We start from the raw sequence: 20,578 nt of genomic DNA, 5'->3' as shown, positions 1-20,578 counted from the left end.
TCAGCGTGGGTCTGAGGACCTGGCCAGTGATCCGGAGTGGCTCACATTGCCTTCCTCAGGGGAGGGGCCTCAGAGGGCCCTGGAGCTGGCTGGGCTGGCAGAGGTCACTCGCTGCCCCTCCTCTGACTTCAGAGAAGGCCTGGGAAGGAGGTTGATGCTCTGGGGACATTTAGCTCGAATAGCAGTGTTCAGTGTAAGAAATGTTTTTGCCCCCTCACCCCCCCACGCCACACCGCGCAGCCTGTGGGATCTTAGTTCCCTGACCAGGGATCAAACCCATGCCCCCTGCAGTGGAAGCGCAGAGTGTTAACCACTGGACCACCAGGGACGTCCCCATTGTAACAAATTTTAACAACGTAATAGAAAGTGAAAACCTCTGTTATTGGCTGAATCGTGTCCCCCCCCCAAAAATTCATATGTTAAATTCCCAACCCTCAATACCTCAGAATGGGACAGTATTTGCAGACAGAGTCTTTAAAGGGATGATGAAATTAAACCGAGGCCCTCAGGGTGGGCCCTGATCCAATCTGATTGGTGTCCTTATAAGAAGAGGAAAGTTTGGGAGGTCCCTGGTGGCCTAATGGTTAGGACGCTGGGCTTTCACTGCCTAGGCCCATGTTCAATCCTTGGTCAGGGAACCGAGATCCCGCAAGCTACGTGGTGGCCAAAAAAAAAAGAAGAGGAAAGTTGGATACACAGACACTAGGGATGCGTGCTTGCATAGAGGAAAGACCATGTGAGGAAACAGTGAGAAGGTAGCTGTCTGCAGGCCAAGGGGAGAGCCCTCAGAAGAAATCAGATCTATCAGCACCTTGATCTTGGACTTCCAGAACTGTGGGAAAATTAATTGCTGTGGTTCAAGTCACCGAATCAAATCTGTGGTATTTAGTTATGGCAGCCCCAGCAAATGAATGCAGCACCCCTCCCCATTCCCAAACCACAGAAGCAACAACTTTAGCAGTTAGCTACACAACTGTCTAGACTTTTCCCATGCATATATATAATCATATAGAAAGATACACACACTTTTTTTTTTACCAAAAGTAAGATTCGGCATACACACTGCTGCATGACTTTCGTCGTTCTGCAGTCTATCATGGGCATGTTTCCATGTCAATATCTACCGGAGTGTTCTTTTGAACACTCACTAATATTCCGTCCTCTAGCAGCAACATCGTGTTTCCCAGTATCCTCCATGGATACACAAGTAATTGGGTGCTATTCCTTTTGCTGTCACAAACAGGGCTGCAGTATACATCCTTGTGCCACCAGGCTGGGCCCAGGTGGGATAAATCTGTAAGCGTGGAATTGCATTTTGTATTTTTTTTTGTTTTTGGCTGTACGCGGGCCTCTCACTGTTGTGACCTCTGCCGTTGCGGAGCACAGGCTCCGGACGCGCAGGCTCAGCGGCCATGGCTCACGGGCCCAGCCGCTCTGCGGCATATGGGATCTTCCCGGACCGGGGCATGAACCCGTGTCCCCTGCATCGGCAGGCGGACTCTCAACCACTGCGCCACCAGAGAAGCCCTGCTTTTTGTATTTTAAATAGATGTTACTAAGTGTAACTCCCCATCAATAGGACATGGGAGGGCCCATTTCCCCATGCTCACACTCTGCACTACTTGGTATTTCTCAAGAAACAGATAACAGAAACAGTGGGATTGAGATGTTTGAATCTGAAGGGACTCAACCATTTGGCCCAAAGAAGAGTAAGCCGAATAGGGAGCAAGGAAGTCTAGAGGGAAGAAGGCCTGAGAGCCTCCCTGGGAGAGGCTGAGGGTCCCATGGGGGAGGAGAAGGATGATCAGCTCCATTTGCTCATTCACCAAACTCTTACAAGCACGGACTAGGTTCCAGGCCCTGACGGCACACGGCAGTGAACAAATCACAGGCCCTGCCCTCTGGAAGCAGCATCTAGCATGGGAGGCCTCGATATGGCCTGGGAGCCCAGGCGGCGGGTCCCTTCTGCCTCTGGCCACCTACCAGTTCAGGGAGCCAACACTCCGTTCCCCTTCCCAAAGCCAAGAAATGGCTGGGGACTTGCAGAAGGGCCCGTGTCCAGCTGACAAAATTTGCTGATGAACTGGATGTGGTTGTGAACGTCAAGGATGCCTCCCAAGTTTTCAGCCTGAACCAGCCCAAGAATAGCGAGGCCACTGAAGAGAGGGAAGTCAAGGGAGAAACAGCTTCAGGGGAGATTATCAGTTCTGATTCGAACACGTTGGGAAGTCCATTTGCCATCCAAATGGAGACATTGAGGAGGCAGCTGGGTAGACAAGTCTGGAACTTGGGAGCGAGATCTGAACCGATGCTAATGTGGGAGTCATCCGGGATGTGTTTATAGCCACGAGACTGGCTGAGAGCACCCCGGGAGGGCCTGTGGATGGCGAGCTCCCGAACTGGACTCTGGGCTCTCTGATAAGTAATTATCGGATAATAATTACCATCGTTTTATTCCTTGAAGTATCTGGCACAGTTCCTGGCTCTGTACGAGTTCACTGAATTGAGCAGAACTCTACGGCACTTTATTTCCCCCCCCCCACTTTTCCTGCTAATCAGGACTCAGACTCTGTGGTAACAGGTAGCTCAAAGTTGGAATCACTCAGTTATGTGGGAAATGAAAATATTCTTTAGGGATTTCTCAGAACATGGAATGGAACTTCACTCTCACATGGAGAAGGAAACTCAGGTTGTCTTAAATTTCCACTCCAACACTGAAAGTTCTTATAAAATCAAAAATTCCATGTTCTACAGACGCGAGAATTCTGAGCTGCAACCTTCCCCTAACCCCCACTCCTCACTCCTCACTCCCATGCCGACCAAGGATTGAAACCAGGCCACGGCAGTGAAAGCCCGGAATTCTAACCACTTGGACACTAGGGAACTCCTGGGAGAACTTTAAAACTGGGAATTTGCTCTGCAGAAAATCTGGTTGCACGCGGTGACCCCGTCAGTCTCTCATTTGCTGCAGGATTTACAGCCTCAGAGTTGACTCCAAACGCAGCCCTGGCCATTTTGCTCCCCACCTAAAGAGCAGCATGAATCACTCGAAGCGCCACGCATCGTCAAGAGCCAGGATGCCTGCTGTGGCGGAGCTTATGCTTTAGTTCCAGGGACCTGGGGAAGGGGGCACTGGCCAGCCAGCCCGCATCACTGCCTCCTGGCCCCCAAGGGAGGGCTCTGAGTTCACTTGGAGAAGCCTGAGTTGGTGGAAATCATAATGTTCAGAAGTGGCTTTACCATGACACTGGATAAGCTTAAACCTCAAGGTGCCTCATTCGCACTCCTTCTAAAGTACCATGCTTTTTTTTAATCTATATTTTTCTTTTCTCAAAGAGGGCTCTCTGGGACTTCCCTGGTGGTGTAGTGGTTAAGAATCCACCTGCCAGTGCAGGGGACACAGGTTCGAGCCCTGGTACAGGAAGATCCCACATGCTGTGGAGCAACTAACGACAGAGCCTGCGCTCTAGAGCTCGCAAGCCACAACTACTGAGCCCGTGAGCCACAACTACTGAAGCCCACATGACTAGAGCCCAAGGTCTACAAGAGAAGCCACCACAATGAGAAGCCCGTGCACCGCAACAAGAGTAGCCCCCAATCTCCGCAACCAGAGAAAGCTTGCACACAGCAACAAAGACCCAATGCAGCCATAAATAAATAAATAAATAAATAAATAAACAAAAATTGGAGTATGGATTACTTTGTTTAATCCTCAAGAGTGACCTTGGGAAGTCATAGGCAGTTCATCATCTTCATTTACAGACAAGGATACTAGAAAAGCCTTCTTTGGGGTTCCTTGAAAATTCCAAATTTGTTTCAGTCTCAGGGTCTTTGCACTTCCTGTTGCCCTGTCTGGAACACTGTCCGTGTCTTGCTTTTCATAACTGCAAGTCTAAGGGGCCTTCACTAACCCCCCACCTCTAGGCACTCCTTCCCTGCCTCCCTGGTAACTCTTTATCCTTACTTTTTGTTTTCTTTATAGCACACACCACTCTTTAGAATTATCTTTATTTGTAACTTTATTTTTATTTCACAAATGTATATGGTACTTATTTAGTCGTCAGGCACTGTTCTCAGTGCTTTGTAAATATCCAATCATTCAATCCTCACAACTTTTCTAACACTGAAACTTTTTCATCCACATTTAAAATGTGCTCTGAAGCACAAAGAGGTAAGCACGTTGCTATAAGTCACACAGCTGTGGAGTTTAAGTACCATCTGTCTCTCCCACTAGAAAACAAGGTCCATGTGTGCAGAAGCTGCATCTGAGGGCTGCCTTGCTCACTGTTGAGCCCCTGTACCCAGAGTACTGTACCACACACAGAACTACAAAAAAGATGTGTGACAGCAGAGACCAGATCACAGCGAGGGAGGGATGGCAAAGAAGCCTGGAGAGAGGCTGTTGAGGAGATGATATAAGGCCTCAAAAGGCCTCCAGAGGCGGTGAAAGAGCTGGGCTGGGGGGCAGCAGTGGGATTGGCAGGAGTGCGGTGGTCTGGGGACGGTGCCAAGAAGAAAGGAAAGGTCTCGTTGACAGATTTAACTTAGCAGATGAGTAAGAGGCCAAACACCTTGGAGTCACCTTCTTCCTTCATGCTCTGCATCCATACATCAACAGATCCTGTCAGCTCTTCCAAAATGCATTCTGAATCCAACTTTTCTCACCCATCCTCTGCTCCCACCCTGGCCCACGGCACCATCACCCCTCTCCTAGAATCCTGCAACAGCTTCCTAAGAGGTTCCTCTGCTTTTGTCCTCTTCATTGATACAGCAATCAGCGGGATCCTGATAAAATTGTCAGATCACATCACTTTTCTGCATGTTTCCAAGTGAACACAATTGCCTCCCATTTTGCAGGATCTGCTCCTGCTTCCTCTAGCCCCACCTCCCACTCCCTCCCTGCCCCTGCCATTCTGGTCACAAGGCCTTTGCATCTGCTGTTCCCTCTGACAGCAAGGTTCTTCCCTAGGATATCCATGAATCTCACTCCTTCACTTCCTCAGGTTTTTTCTCAAATATTAGCTTCTCACTGGGTTTGATCTGGACCCCTACGCAACACTGCCCCACTTGCCCAACGCTCTGCTTTATTTTTCTCTACTGTAGATACACTATGCAAACTTTTTTTAGTTTGTCTCTCATTAAAATGAGCACCACAAAAACAGTGATTTTTGTCAGGATTGCTCACTGCATTTCCCCAGTGCCCACAATTACCTAAAAAATTAAAGGGCATATTTGATGAATTAATGATTACCTGCTACGTGCAAAACGCTGTACAACGCACCTGGAAGACAAAGATCTAAAGGAAGAGACACAAGGCCCTTGTAGGCCCTACAAAATGTGGTACAGATACCAGTCTCTGGTTTAGTATGTGATTGGACACATGTGTAGACCATGATGCTGTGAAAGCAAATAATAGGTGGGCAGAAATTAGTGAGTTCGTTGGGGGCAGGTCGTCAAGGAACCCTGACAGCTCATCTCAGCCTCAAAGACCTGAGGAGATGCTAACCTGGCAGAGTTGGTGGAAGGGCGATCCCAGCAGAGGAAACATCTTGCAGGCAGGCCCCAAGTGAGGAGCCCACCTAGTTCAAGGAACAGACAGGTCCGTGTGGCTGGAGACTGGTGCTGAAGGTGGAGCACAGGGAAAGAAGAGGTGGGAAAAGTAGGCCTGCCATGTTAGACGGGCCCTGACCCCCCGTCTAAAAGCCTCCAAGAGTTTCCAGCAAAGGAGGGCGTTATCAGGCAAGCGGATCTACAGTGACCTTGGCTGTAGTGTCGAGAATGGGTCAGACAGCTGGGATGGAAAAGAACGCTGTGGAGACAACCTACTAGCATAGAGGGCAGTTAAACCCTGGGAAGGGACGGCATTACCCAGCGGGGGTGGGGGAGAGAGGTCACAGCAGGGCCCAAGACCCTCATCTAAGCTCCCTCCAGACCCGTCATGCGGCTGCTTTGCTCCGTGAACCACATGCTGGTCCAGGACGAACCATCATTTCTCTCTCACGCTCTAAATCCTTTCGCTTCTCTACGGGTACCTGCCCTGCCTCTCGCAGAAGAGCCGCGATTTTAAGGACCGCCCAGGCCGCCGCCGCCCGCCCGGTGATCGGGCACCTCAGTGAGGTCTTTTGTCTCCCTTACCCCTTTACCTCCGAATAACGGAGATAGCTCTCCTTCATTAAGTAATAAATAGTCTACTGCATAAATATGAACGATCCACGGCCCTGGATTACCAAACTCTTCCCGAAAGATTCATAGAGGTGGGGCCATTCCACGGAGGGTCCCCGCCAAGGTGAGATTCCAGGCCTGTCCTAATCAAGCCCCGGCGCCTTCACCACCACGCGGGATGTTGGAACACCCAAACCCAACAGCGGGATCCGGGAACGCGTCGGGGGGCTCTCCCGAGGCCGACCCAAACGGCCAACCGCCCCCCGCCCCCAGGCTGCGACCCCCGAGCCCGACGCTCGGGCGAAGGACCAGGGCTCTCTGCCGCCGGGGAGGAGCGAATTGCCTCGGCCACACTACCCGCAGAGCGAGAAAGGAAGCGGCCAGCGACCCCAGCGACCCCGCCAATACCGCAGCCTGACGAACCACCGCTGCAGACGGCGGACGCGGCCTTGGGCTCCCATAAACCACGGCTACAGTAAAACCCCACCCTGCTCTTTGAAGGGCATCAATTTAAACCTATCAGAGCAAAGTGTCTGCAACTCACCGCCCAATTGAAATTTTTTAAAATCTGAAGGCGGTTCCGTCATGGAGTCCGTCAGCCCAATGGGAGAGGTGGAAATTTCCAGAAAGAACAGGACCAATGGGCGCGGCCAGCGCGGCCACGATTGGCGGACCAAACGACCAATCACTGTCGCAGAGGTCTGCCCTTCCCTCCAATCATAGAGCTTGTGATGGGCGGAGCTTTTAGGGGAACGCCCAATCCCGGGATGCGGGGGAGGCAGGGTTCTCCATATTGTCCAATGAGAGAGAAGCAAAGATGATGGGCTAGACTTCAAGCCAATAGTAGAAAAGCTCAGAAAGACGCCTAGAGGAGCGCGACCAGTGAGCCAGAGAGGAAGGGGCGGGATTTGGGGGTCCCGGCAGCTTCTAGTAGGTTCCAGAAGGCGGCGCGTGCGGTTGGGAACGCGGAGCGGACGGAGTCTATTCAACTGGGTTCCGGGCCGGGCTATGGAGCAGGTGAAGGGGGAGGGGCGGGCTGAGGCCCGGGGCCGTTCGATGACCCGCTGAGGCCAGGCCGCGGGTGGAGGAGCGGGGCGGGAGCCCGATTGGGGCGGCCGGGGCGGCCGGGGTGGGGGCCGGGGCCGCCGGAGCAGCTGAGGCGGCGAGGGCGTGAGGGCCGCGGCGGGCGGGCGGGCGGGGAGCGAGGGTTGGCTGTGGGGAGCGCGGGTTCGGCTCAGCGCCTGTCGCCATCCGACTCGGCGAGATGGGCTGGAAGACGTATTAGTTCGGCATAAGTCCGGCTCGCGGCGGGAAGAGGAGCCGCGGCCGGACTCCGGAGCTCTCTCGGGAAGTGGGTCCAGGCTGAGCAGGGGGATGGCGCCCTAGGCGCTGGGAGGGATGGAGGTGGGCGAGGGGCCTTGCGAAAGGCAGGAGGGATCGGGTCAATCTCTGGAAGTTCGTCATCTGAAAGGGGGATCAGAGATTGCGGACGAAGAGACTACCCAGGACTTGGTACAGTTAACTTGGAGGAATTCGGGGAGCGGGGACGGGAATACACTGGAAGTAGCTGATGGACTTAGTAGCCAGAAGTAGGGAAAATCCTACTTCTCTGCATCTGAAAAGACCGGGATGGAAGAGTGTTTAGTGAAGGAATGACGAGCAGCAGGCCGACTTCTTTTCATGATGCAGGAAAGGGGAGGGTGCAGCAAAAGTCCTTGGAATGAATTTCATCCCTACCAGTGATTTTACAAACGTATGTGAGGCCCCTCCCCCTCCTCGTTTTTCTTTCTGTGTGCGTGCGATTCAAGAGTAACAGGACTGATACTTACAAAACTTCGGTTTCAAATTGCAGAAGGAGGAATTAGTGCTTAGAAAATTTAGAATATACAGATAAGCAGTAAGTTATTTAACTCCTCTCGGCATTGTTGGGGGGCCGAGTTTGAAGCTGCTGCTAGTTCCTTTCAGTGACTTAATTGTACCCTCTGTGGCCTGAGGGTTGTGAAAGGCCCAGTAAGGTTTTATTCAATTGGAAGCTGTTATTAGTCTGTAAAGATTGACTGGGGGGAGTGGGGGGACAGCTCGGGTGTTCAGGTGTGATCTACAAAGTCGAACCTTTTGCCTTAGTATAGGTATTACTCTTTTAGCCAAACCTGGGGCCTCTTCGCTAAATTTTTAAAAATTAGAGTGGAAACGGAGAGGTTAATAAACATTTTGAGCTCTTGTGATAATTAAATTGTATCTGGGATTCAGTAGGCTGTGATATAGACAAGAGACAGGGCTGACGTGAGAAACACATTGCTGTGTTAAATTCAAGAAAAGCTCTCATCCCGCCATTATCAAAAGAGGAAAAAAATTTTTCTTAATCGCAATTGCCCATTGTAGAAGTGTAGGCACAGGTAGACTGTGAGTGGCTAAACTCAGGGACTGCACGTTTACCATGCCTGTTGTACAAATGGCCTGGCATTTTACTCCAGGTGTGTTAGAACCTACTGTCTTGCCCCCGTTCAATATGTAGCTTTTTTTAAAATTATTATTCTGAGATCCGTGTTTCAGTTTTAGGAAATATTCCTAAAGTTGGACAAATTTGAGTGTCCAAAATTGTGTTTTTTTAACTAAGCACCTTTCAAATAAATCTCATAGTGATAAACTTTTAAAATTTGACCCAATACAGACATACAACTATATAACATGTCAGACAGAACAACTTACTGTATTATACGTACCACATGCTGACATTTTCTATTCCATTTGATGTTTTAAAGTGCTGGTTGTGTACGAACTTGATTTCCTGACCTACTGCAGGTAGGTGCCCAGTTTGGAAGATGTTCTGTAGGATAGGCAAGAACTTCACCTAGCTGTTCTCAGCTGCCTCGTGGTATTGAGTTTTTAAACTTTTTGCCTTCTGGCCAGCGTCTTGGTAGTTTCTTTTCCTTTTTTCTCATAGAGCTTGTCTCTCTAAGATCTCTGGTTGGTGGAGGTTCCCAATTGGTGTGCCTCAAGGTTCCAAAGTCATTTCTTATAATAGAACTCTTTCTTGCATCAGTACACTGGGTCATGGGCAGATGATAGGTACCAAGAAAGAATGACTTTGTGTCTTGAGGGACACAGCTTAGTCTCACCAAGTGTGTATGCATTTGAGGGATGACCCTCCCCTCTTGTAGGGCTTCCTGGTTAGGAGAAGCCCTTTAATTAGGATCCTGTTCTGATAGGGCCAGGGTCACTTTATTAAACGTTTTGATGCGTTCCTGCTGTTTTCATTCCAGATATTTGAGAGGATAGTGGATTGAACCACAAATAGTGTTTCTTTATTCTTCTTCATCCTTTTAGTAGCATATTAATACTTAAGCATGACAAAAACTTTTTTTCTAGCTTTCCTTTACCCGTTAAGGAACAGACCAGTAATCTATCGTGTTGTGACGTGTTACCACATCTGTAAGTGGAAACAGATTGTTCTTTGATCATAGGTGAGCGTCTTGATGCTCCTGGAGCCGGCAGGTTGCTGAAGCATGTATCAGTGCAAGCTCAGTCCACTTCCTTCTTGGTTGCCTCTTCCTGTCAGGAGTAACTAGGCCTGTGTCCAGTTTATCATTCGAACTGTGGAAATCCATGGCAAATGAATTTGTTTTTCCACAAAAGGAACTCATGAGTATGTTCTAGAGTGGCTTCATCAGCTCAAAGTAGAGACTTTTGGAAGAGTGGCTGGAGTTCTCACTGATCCACAGGGGAGCCAGCAAAGAACAGTGTCAGGCCGCTTCTTCCTGGTTATTTTTTCCTTGCTGGTTCCCAAAGGTGTGGGAAATGTAAATTAATGAATCTGTGATTTCTCTTTTCTGATCCATAAAGTAACCTGTTTGTCAATAGCTACGGAAAGGAATGAGTATCCCCTAAGAAATTGGGACTAAAGAGACATTTTATGGAGAGAAACTATATTGGTTCCTTTTCTTCTCAGGTAAATGAGCTCAAAGAAAAGGGCAACAAGGCCCTGAGTGCTGGCAACATCGATGACGCGTTGCAGTGCTACTCGGAAGCCATTAAGTTAGACCCCCAGAACCACGTGCTCTACAGCAATCGTTCCGCAGCCTATGCCAAGAAAGGAGACTACCAGAAGGCTTACGAGGACGGCTGCAGAACCGTGGACCTGAAGCCTGACTGGGGCAAGGTAAGCTGTGTGCGTGCTGGGGCTCCTCAGGTGCCCAGAAACTCCTTTGGGGGGCAGTTCTTAAATACCAGCCCTCCTGGCTTGCCTAGTTGCCTAGCCCGAGAGACTCATAGTTGATTATTCCCCTCCCCCCAGTATTCTTCCTACCTGTTTGAGATTGTTCCTCAGAGTGATGGCATGTTTCATCAAATCTGAGGTACCGTCGGTTAAGACATGTCTTATTTTTTGTACTGCTAGGAAGGAAAACACTACCCAAAATTCTGACAACACTTAGGGTCGAAAGATGAACTGGGAGGGGGCAGGTGTGCACCTTAGATATTAGGCTGTGTTCTACAGGGTCGATGATATACCATTGCTGTATCCTGCTCCTCTTTCTGTTTTTTCTTAGGCCTTCACGTGAATACCCATTTTGTTTCATGAAATGTAAAATAGATTTTTTTGAGTTCATCTTAGGAATTTACCGCTAGGTGTCTTTCATTTTGGTATTTTTCTTTGCTGGTTTAAGGGCTATTCTCGAAAAGCAGCAGCTCTTGAGTTCTTAAACCGATTTGAAGAAGCCAAGCAAACCTATGAGGAGGGTTTAAAACATGAAGCAAACAATCCTCAGCTCAAAGAAGGTTTACAGAATATGGAGGCCCGGTTGGCAGGTAGGCAGGCACCACGTATACTGCTCTTCTCCTTTTATTTACTATTATTTTTTAATTGGGATTAACTTGGAGGCTCCCCCATCCCCCAGTGTTGGTCTAGTAGGCTGTGTGGGCATAGTAACTGACTCCTAGTGATGTGCTTTCCTTTGTTTGAAACAGAGAGGAAATTCATGAACCCTTTCAACATGCCTAATCTATACCAGAAGTTGGAGACTGATCCCAGGACAAAGATTCTGCTCGCTGATCCTACCTACCGGGAAATGATAGAGCAGCTGCGGAACAAGCCCTCCGACCTGGGCACGTAAGTCAAGGCGGCACCGTTTGTCTCTGGAAATGGACATGAACGTTGTGCTTTCTTCCTGGGATCCTGTGGCAGGCGGTTCCCTCGACCGGACTGCAGGGTTTCTCCCTTTGTTTTTTCTCCAAAGAGCAGTAGGAGTTTATTGCTTTGGTTACTGTTTGTTTGTTTTTTTTTTTTATTATTTGTATTTTTAGAAAGGGTCAGGGGGAGTATATATTAGAGTAATCTGGAGTGTTTGTTCTAACCCTCCTCTGCCTCTTCACTGCTCTCCTGCTATGCTGACCTAGCACCAACCCTATCCTTTCTTTACACATAGGACCCCCTCTCTCTGTTGGTATATTGGAGTGGAAACGCAAGGTTGAAAGGATGTCAGATCTAAAGAGATCTCTCCAGACCTTGTACTGCTATCTGTGACTGTCTGAATCCCTCTGGCTCCTGAGATCAGACAAAGTGTATCTATAACTCATTTCTCTGTGTATCTGCTGGCCTCAAGAAATAAATTTGGTCTGTGTTACCTCATTTTATATGGATATTTGAAGGGTTGAGTATTCCTCATTTGTAACTTTTAGTACAGGATCTAGGAACCTTCTCATGGGTGAGAAGCTTTTATATACAGTAATCTGGGCTTTAGCAGTAAATGGGGTTTAAGATCAGTTGTGGAGAGGACTAAGTGCTGTTTTTTTGTTTTTTTAACCAATACTAGGAAATTGCAAGATCCCCGGATCATGACTACTCTCAGCGTCCTCCTTGGGGTCGATCTAGGTGGTATGGATGAAGAAGAGGAAGTTGTGACACCTCCACCGCCGCCTCCTCCCAGAAAGGAGACAAAACCAGAGCCAATGGAAGAAGATCTTCCAGAGAATAAGAAGCAGGTGTCTCGCTCTTTTTTTTTTTTAGCACTGTTTACTATGAAGTTAGAAGAAACAGCCAAGTCAATTAGAAATATGTGTGTCAGGTGGGACCATCTGTAGGCTTTCCTTGGCTGTGATTGTTTTTTGAATGCTCAGTATGTGCTGAAGTTACTGTTGTTAATTAAAATGGTCAGGGGACTTCCCTGGTGGTCCAGTGGGTAAGAGACTGTGCTCCCAGTGCAGGGGGCCTGGGTTTGATCCCTGGTGGGAACTAGATCCTGCTTGCATGCTGCAACTTAAGAGTTTGCATGCCACAACTAAGAATCCACGTGCCGCAACTAAGACCCAGTGCAGCTGAAATAAATAAATAGTAAATATTTTTAAAATAAAATAGTATATTAAAAGGTCCACGTAACAAGCAGTTTCATAGGAATCGTGTATCTCAAAGTCTTGAGGCAGTGGAAGCTACTAGTCCATAGTCCCATGGCCGCTGTGGTTCTGGCAATGTGGAAGTCAGCCAGGGCCAGCCAGTAAAGTTGTGTGTGGTCCTTGTCCTTGCGGAGATCCAGAAGAATGCTGTCTATCATTCCTTATGCTTCTGTTTCCTTGTTGGACGTGGTGTGTAGTTGAAAGTTGTCTGTGTTGCTAAGTGAACAACTTTCAGTCTTCCAGAGCAGGAGGCATGTGCCTGAACGATTTTATTTCCCCTCTTATAAATGGGAACAGCAGATTGTTGCCAAATTTAGTACCTTTAAATGGGTAAGCGTTGGTTGTTCATGGTGCCTCAAAGCTGGAAAAAGGCCCTATAACGTGGGTGGTAGTGAGCTCTGCCGAAGACTCCTGCCACCAGGACGGCCCCTTCTGCTCCTCACGCTCTCTGCGGGTGTTGCCTGACAGCTAAGACCTCGAGACAGCATGCGACAGAAACCGAACTTGCTCAGCCTCTCAGAATTAAACCTAGCACAGAACTATGTTGTCCTCTCTGAAGTTCTTTCAAGCTGAAGGGATTTCCTCTCCCCTGAAGAAGCCCTCACTTGCTGAGAAAGATCCAGGAGAGTAGGTGGGATAGGGGGAGTTTCAGAGGAAGCAGAGATGAAAGTTTATAATTTTTCATTCTAACAGCTGATACTTCACTGTGGGTGTGGAGAACCTGCTTCTGTAGCCTTGTTAGTTGTGTATGCTGCGTAGTACCTGTGACGTCACAGGCCCTTGCTCTCTTTGCCGTCTGGTTAGATGTGCTCAGCACTGACTTCTCCCACACCTCATCTAGGCACTGAAAGAAAAAGAGCTGGGGAATGAAGCCTATAAGAAGAAAGACTTTGACACAGCCTTGAAACACTATGACAGAGCCAAGGACCTGGACCCCACCAACATGACTTACATAACCAACCAAGCAGGTGAGACCCAGGACACAGGTGCAGGAGTTGTTACGTGGTCCTGGGGGTGAGGCATGGGCTGACTCTTCCTTTTTGACCCTCCTGCCTGGCAGCCGTGTACTTCGAAAAGGGCGACTATGGTAAATGCCGGGAGCTTTGTGAGAAGGCCATTGAAGTGGGGCGAGAAAACCGAGAAGACTACCGACAGATTGCCAAGTACGCTTGACCTGGGAATGCCTTGAGCGGTGTGGAGGGTTCCGTGTCTGCATGGAGAGGGGGCTGCTGGCTGCACAGCATACTGTGTTAGCCGTGGGCTGGAAAGGAGGCTGCAGGATCCTAGACGAAGGTGTTGGAAGGGCGTGGTGCCTGGGGCAGTGATGAGGGCCTTGTGTCTAGTTGGTTGCAGATGGTTTTTTCTCTGCAGGGGCTGACCTTGTCTGTGTTCTGCCCTTAGCAAATTCTTTTTTCTCTTGTCTTTGTCAGAGCTTACGCTCGAATTGGCAACTCCTATTTCAAAGAAGAAAAGTACAAGGATGCCATCCATTTCTACAACAAGTCTCTGGCAGAGCACCGAACCCCAGATGTGCTCAAGAAATGCCAACAGGTGGGTAGGGGATATGGGATGTTTTGCTACTTTTTGTTTTATTTGTTGTAGTCATTACTATTTAATGACAAATCTGTTGTCTTTGGTCATTGTATATGATGCTGCGCCTGTCACTTAATGATGACAACACGTAGGGAATAACTCAGTTTTTCTGATGTGCCTTTTTTGTCGGCCAAGGTTTCCACCATAAATTCGTTGATGTTGAGGGTCAGTGCTCTGATAGTGTTGTGGTTGTTATTGTAATTTAAGTTTTTTCTTACCTTATACAACCAAATTATGTAGGGGAGTGATTTTATTCACAGAAAGATAAGGCAGAAAATTGAACTGTCAATACATATATCATTTTCATATAGGTCATATCTTCGTACCAAGTATACATCAATACCGTTCATTCTGCTTCATAGTACGTATACCTTGATGATGAGGAATATAAAATTTTTTTTTTGAATTGCGGTAAAGTTGGTTTACAACATTGTACTTCAGTTGTACAACATAGTGATTCAAAATTTTTATAGATTATATTTTATTTAAAGATATTATAAAATATCGGTTATTTTCTTTTCTTTTTTTTTCTTTTTTTTTTGTGGTATGCGGGCCTCTCACTGTTGTGGCCTCTCCCGTTGCGGAGCACAGGCTCCGGACGCGCAGGCTCAGCGGCCATGGCTCATGGGCCCAGCCGCTCTGCGGCACTTGGGATCTTCCTGGACCAGGGCACGAACCCGTGTCCCCTGCATTGGCAGGCAGACAACCACTGTGCCACCAGGGAAGCCCCCTGGTTATATCCTTTATGCTGTACAATATATCTTTGTAGCTTACTTAAGCTATATATAGTTTGTAAGGAATATAAAATTATTAAACCAAAAGTTAAATCTTGCTACTGTGAAAATTGAAATTCTAATCAGACTTTTTATTAGCCCAATGTTTATGAGAGTTTAAATGACTATTCCAAGAATTAATAATTTTTTTAGGCAGAGAAAATCCTGAAAGAGCAAGAGCGGCTGGCCTACATAAACCCTGACCTGGCCTTGGAGGAAAAGAACAAAGGCAATGAATGTTTTCAGAAAGGTACCTACAGCTCAGATGATGGAACTTTTGGATAAGAGCAGTGTAGATGGTGCTTTCTGTGCCTTGGCTGACTGTGGGGTAGATGCGCTCTGGTGGTGTGCTTTATTTTATTTTTTAAGTTTGTCTTTTCCATGTTCAGGGGACTATCCCCAGGCCATGAAACATTATACAGAAGCCATCAAACGGAACCCAAAAGATGCCAAATTGTACAGCAATCGAGCTGCCTGCTACACCAAACTTCTGGAGTTCCAGCTGGCACTCAAGGTGAGGCTCTGGGAATGCGGAGCAGCTGTTAATGTCACCTGTGCATGAGGAATGTGTTTTCCTCTTTCCATGTTTTCATCAGCATCAGCTTGATGTTCTTATTTTGATCATAGATTCAAGGTGGTGATGTACATGTGAAATTTGTAAAAATACAGGGCCTGTGTCTACCCTGTCCTGGCCTGTGGATTTATTCGTGGTTGGGAGTATTGGGGAAAGTAGATCCTTTTCCCTCCCCTTTGTCCTTCCTTACATTTTTTGTTGTTTACCTTCTTAACATTTTAAGTGTGTGGTTGAGTGGCATCAAGTACATCCACATTGTTGTGCAGCCGTCACCAACATCCATCTCCAGAACTTTTTCATCTTCCCAAATGGAAACTGCGTTTTCTGAACACTAACGCCCCAGCCCCCTCTCCCAGCCCCTGGCAACCACTGTTGTATTTTCTGTCTCTCTGAATTTGATCGCTCTAGGGACCTCCTGTAAGTGGAATCATACAGTATTGGACCTTTTGTGTCTAGCTTATGTCACTTAGCATAATGTCTTCAAGATTCACGTTGTAGCATGTGTCACACTTCTTTTTCATGGCTGAATAATACTCCATTGTGTAGACCACCTTTTGTTTATCCATCCATCCATGGACATTGGTTGTTCCACCTTTTGGCTGTTCTGGACAATGCTGCTGTGAACATGGGTGTACAGATATCTGTTTGAGTCCCTGGTTTCAGTTCTTTCAAGTATTTTATGCAACAGTGGAAGTACTACAGTTCTGTGTTTAATTTTTTTGAGGAACTGCCTTAACTTCCACAGCAGCTTTACCATTCTTTTCTTCCATACTCCAGTTAGGTAGATCTGCTGTTGTCAGTAACATCAAGTATGGTCAGATATGATAATGTTCAACACTGAAGGAGTTACTCTCCATAGCTCTCTTGAACATGAGCTACTCTGTGCCTCTTGGTGATTTTTAAACTGTCCTCTGGGAGATAAACCTGGACTATCTTGTGGGAACTAGACAAAATGTTACCTATCTAGACACATCAGTACCTGAGTCCATGATGGTTTTGTTTGATGCCACTATCTTCTCAGTCCATCTGGCCTAGAGACATCACTGCTGCTGGTGGGACTGCACAAGGGGAATGTCAAAAGCAAGTTGGTTTGCAAAGCAAAGAATAACATTGTTAGTCACCTGAGAGGTGGAACAGGACTTTGCCAATCTGCAAATGGGAGGAAAGAATGAGTAGAATTGCTTCCAGTCTTAGAGCTTCTTGGTTGGGCCTCAGCGCACACACTACACTGCATAGCATTCTTTTCTCTGTAATTTTATGTTTTGAAGATATTTCAGACAAAAATACACAGAATACCTATGTTTTCCGCCTTTTCTTCAACCATAAGCATCGACGCTTTTGGCAAACCATTTGTGAAAGGAAATGATACATTTTGGCACTTGACCTCTGAATTCCTGAGCATACATCTCCTGAAGTGATTCTCCCTGTCCAGTCACAATATTATTAGCACCTAATAATAGCAAAACTCAGGCTATAATGTCATCTGCTGTATGTCTATGTTCAGATTTCCTTAGTTGTCTAAAAATAAAGTTTTAAAGTTGGCAATATCAAGGTCCATTCGTTTCATCTGGTGGTCATGTCCTCTAGTTTCTCAAACTAGAAGTTTCCCTACCTTTTCGGTTTTGGGGCGGGGGGGGGGGGTGTTCCTTTTTTTTTTTTTTTTTTTTTAATCATAACATTAGCCTTTTGAAGAGTCCCAGCCCCTTTATATGAGATGGTCCGTGATCGGGATTTGTTATCCCTTCTAGTTCTGCTTTCCTTACTTCTCTACTCTCCTTTTGCTGGGCCTGCTGTTAAATTACCAAGCTGCCAGGAACAACAGAAGCACTAGAGGGAGGAGGGATAAATTGGGAGATTGGGATTGACATATACACACTACTATGTATAAAATAGATAAGTAATAAGGACCTACTGTATAGCACAGGGAACTCCACTCAGTACTCTGTAATGGCTTTGTGGGAAAAGAATCTAAAGAAGAGTGGATATCTGTATATATAATAACGGATCTACTTTGCTGTACACGTGTACAGCACCTGTAAATCAACTATACTCCAATAAAAATTTTTAAAAAATAGAACAGGGCTTCCCTGGTGGCGTAGTGGTTGAGAGTCCGCCTGCCGATGCAGGGGACACGGGTTCGTGCCCCGGTCCGGGAAGATCCCACATGCCTCAGAGAGTCGGGGCCCGTGAGCCATGGCCGCTGAGCCTGCACGTCCGGAGCCTGTGCTCCGCAACCGGAGAGGCCACAACAGTGAGAGGCCCGTGTACCGCAAAAAAAAAAAAAAAGAAGCATTAGAACAAAAGCAGAATGTTCTGTAATGGCCCTGGGTGAACAGTTAGATTTGTAATTCCAAGTGATCAGTCTGCCCTAGGGTAGCTCCTCTAAAGGAATGAGCCTAATTCTTTTTTGCCTTTCCTCCCTAGGACTGTGAGGAATGCATCCAGCTAGAACCGACCTTCAGTAAGTGCCTTTCTGTGCTATTTCTCTGTCCCCTGACTGGCCAGAGGGTTGAGAGAAGGAGAGAGCATATTCTTTGCCTGTGTGTCTTTCGGGTTTGTAACATTTAGGAGCTAGTGTCAGGCTGAGGAACAACGGTGTTCAGATGAAGAGTTGAAAGAGCAGCTTTCAGAAGTGTCTTTTAGGTGATGCCTCACCTCTCCCTTTCTGTCTGTAGTCAAGGGTTATACACGGAAAGCAGCTGCCTTGGAAGCGATGAAAGACTACACCAAAGCCATGGATGTCTACCAGAAGGCACTCGACCTGGACTCCAACTGTAAGGTGGGGCTGCTCTGGCCTTCAGTGAGCTCTCCCCTGCCTCCATGTGTCTGATTCTTCCCTCTCGCCTGTTTCTCTGTATGTCTGTCTTCCCCTCAGTTATCTCTGTTATCTTGGACCTGCTGCAGCAGTGAGCCAGGTAGTGCTAACACCCTCCACTTTTGGCTTTGCCGGAATGCAGGAGGCCGCAGATGGTTACCAGCGCTGCATGATGGCCCAGTACAACCGACATGACAGCCCCGAAGATGTGAAGCGGCGGGCCATGGCCGACCCTGAGGTGCAGCAGATAATGAGTGACCCGGCCATGCGGCTCATCCTGGAACAGATGCAGAAGGACCCCCAGGCGCTCAGCGAGTGAGTCAAGTTGGGGGCAGATGGCCTTCGAGGGAAAAGGTGGACAAAAGCATTGAGAATGCACAACGTTGGCAGCAGTGTGATCTGAGTGGAATATTTATAGTGTAATTCTTACTTGCAGGGTTGGCAGTTGATGGTGAGCTGGAAGGATTTCATTTATATATGTTAGTGACGATGGCTTAAGTGGTTAGTTGGAAAGACCAGTTTTTCTGGGAGAATGGTCTCAGCTTAAACCTGTGTCCTTGGACTCCTTTGCAGCAGGACTGGTCAGGTTCCCAACAGTGGCAGAGGAGGCCCGTGTGGGTCCCCCTGGGCAGTCTCTGCCAGGACTTCCTTACCACCTCTTGTTGGTTGGTGGTGTCCAGGGGGATTTGTGTTGGTTGGGGCTTGCTCTGCAAGCAAGTAAGAATTTTTATAGGTTGTCTCATTTCAAATAACTTTGCCTCTTGTTTGTCAGACACTTAAAGAATCCTGTGATAGCGCAGAAGATCCAGAAGTTGATGGATGTGGGTCTGATCGCAATTCGGTGATGACTTGCTCATCGTGCCCCTTCCCTTCGCCCTCACGTGGAAAGAGGAGCTGGGACCGCGGCAAGCAGCACGGAGCAGAAGGGAGAGAAGGGGAAACAAGTGAACAACGTATCTATATATTTATACAGACGTACGAGGAAGATTCAGAGACTTGTACTCGCGTATTCGTGCAGCCGCTGCCTCTGGGCCCTCCCAGCACACGCATGGTCTCCTTCCCCTGCCCCCAGTCGCTGTCTCAGCTGCTCTCCCATAGTTGGTTATTTTTTATTTGGGGCAGTGGGCTTGTAAGGGGAGGGGAGGGTGTTCTTCCCAACCTCAGGTCCCAACTGTCTTCACGTTGTTAACTCCACGTCCTCTTCTCCAATAAAACAAGCCAGTCAGGCGTGGTTATACACTGCTATGTCCCTGAGTGATTTTTTTGCCAAGAAACTTTGAAACAGATGTCCTGTAGGAGTCACAGCCTGGATTGGGAGAGTTGAGTGCGAACTGAACACTGGGAACCAGGCCGGCATGCTCTCTTCCTTCCTGAAGGGTGGGGTGGGTGTGAACTTGGCTGGGTTCCCTGGCCTAGCAAGGTGGCCACTAGGTGGTGCTGTCGCTCAGTGAACAACTGAAAGGGGTCATGGAGGCTCCTGACCCAGAGTGGCTCCAGCTCCGGAGGGTCAGGTGAACTTCCAGGTGATTCCCGTGCTGTCAGTTCTCCACACTCAAATCGCAAAGCCAGAAATCAGTTAGATCCAGAGAACAGTGGGTCCCAGTCGAGAATTGAAAACAATTTCTATTGCAAGAGACACTTCAGACCTCCTTTCTGGAAAGGTCAAATCTGTCAGCTGCTCTGTGTTAGTTGTATGTTAGTTTTAGTTCTTAACTCACTGCTCTCAACTGACTTCAAAGTATGTTTTAATTACACTTTTCCACAGTTGAAACAAACTTTCTAAAAACCCTCTACTTGGACTGGGGTGGCTTCTGGGGCTGGACTAAAACTTCATTTGTTCCAGGAGTGCAGCTTTTGGGCTAGGAAGCTGCTGAGGCCACCAGCTGGCTGCACTTCCTGCTGCCTTGACTGCATAAGCTGGCCTTCCCCTGGGAATCCCCAGCAGGCTTCTCCTATCTGGGTGGCACAGTCCTCCACAGGGATTCTGCTGCACCTTTGGTGCTACTGTCTCTTCAGGCTCTGTTCCCTCCATCCCCAAATTGATTGTCTAGAAAGGCTGAATTTCTGCTGGGAGCCAGTGACTATAAGAACTTGCTTTCCCAAAGCTTACATCTTGTTGCAGGTGATAGGAAGCCGCTGGGCCACCAGGGGCCCTCTGAGTCACATTTGCGTAGGGACATGACAGGAGTGAGTCTTGTGGGTACTGGCCCCAGAGGGGAGTGATGCAGGTGGAGGGACAGTAGAGGTGGCAAGTCTGAAGTCTTGAAACCTGAA

The 20,578-nt window shown here is 47.9% G+C and overlaps 1 protein-coding gene across 2 annotated transcripts; it reads left to right on the top strand.

Annotated features, from left to right (window-relative positions):
* The first annotated feature begins 7,044 nt into the window (after positions 1-7,044).
* On the top strand, positions 7,045-19,546 carry STIP1 (stress induced phosphoprotein 1). 2 transcript variants are annotated; one of them, XM_004264272.3, is made up of 14 exons: positions 7,045-7,179; positions 10,112-10,321; positions 10,827-10,968; positions 11,128-11,269; positions 11,973-12,141; positions 13,391-13,517; positions 13,610-13,712; positions 13,980-14,100; positions 15,069-15,165; positions 15,305-15,429; positions 17,914-17,950; positions 18,165-18,268; positions 18,447-18,619; positions 19,077-19,546. In XM_004264272.3, the coding sequence occupies exons 1-14, from the start codon at positions 7,171-7,173 to the stop codon at positions 19,147-19,149; spliced, it is 1,632 nt and encodes a 543-aa protein (XP_004264320.2). In that variant the 5' UTR covers positions 7,045-7,170; the 3' UTR covers positions 19,150-19,546. The 2 variants fall into 2 exon arrangements, with proteins under 2 accessions (XP_004264320.2, XP_033271206.2); XM_033415315.2 differs by lacking the exon at positions 7,045-7,179 and adding an exon at positions 7,611-7,915.
* Positions 19,547-20,578: the final 1,032 nt, after the last annotated feature.

The sequence above is a fragment of the Orcinus orca genome, chromosome 8 (genome assembly GCF_937001465.1).
Source record: "Orcinus orca chromosome 8, mOrcOrc1.1, whole genome shotgun sequence".
Classification (NCBI taxonomy): Eukaryota; Metazoa; Chordata; class Mammalia; order Artiodactyla; family Delphinidae; genus Orcinus; species Orcinus orca.
This window is presented reverse-complemented; position numbering and strand designations above follow the sequence as displayed.

Excerpts from the sequence above, each read along its gene's own strand:
- STIP1 (XM_033415315.2), top strand. The coding sequence starts at position 7,883 with ATGAATTTCATCCCTACCAGTGATTTTACAAAC. Across the intron at positions 14,101-15,068 it reads TGCTCAAGAAATGCCAACAG|GCAGAGAAAATCCTGAAAGA; the intron begins GTGGGTAGGGGA and ends TAATTTTTTTAG. Across the intron at positions 18,620-19,076 it reads GACCCCCAGGCGCTCAGCGA|ACACTTAAAGAATCCTGTGA; the intron begins GTGAGTCAAGTT and ends CTTGTTTGTCAG.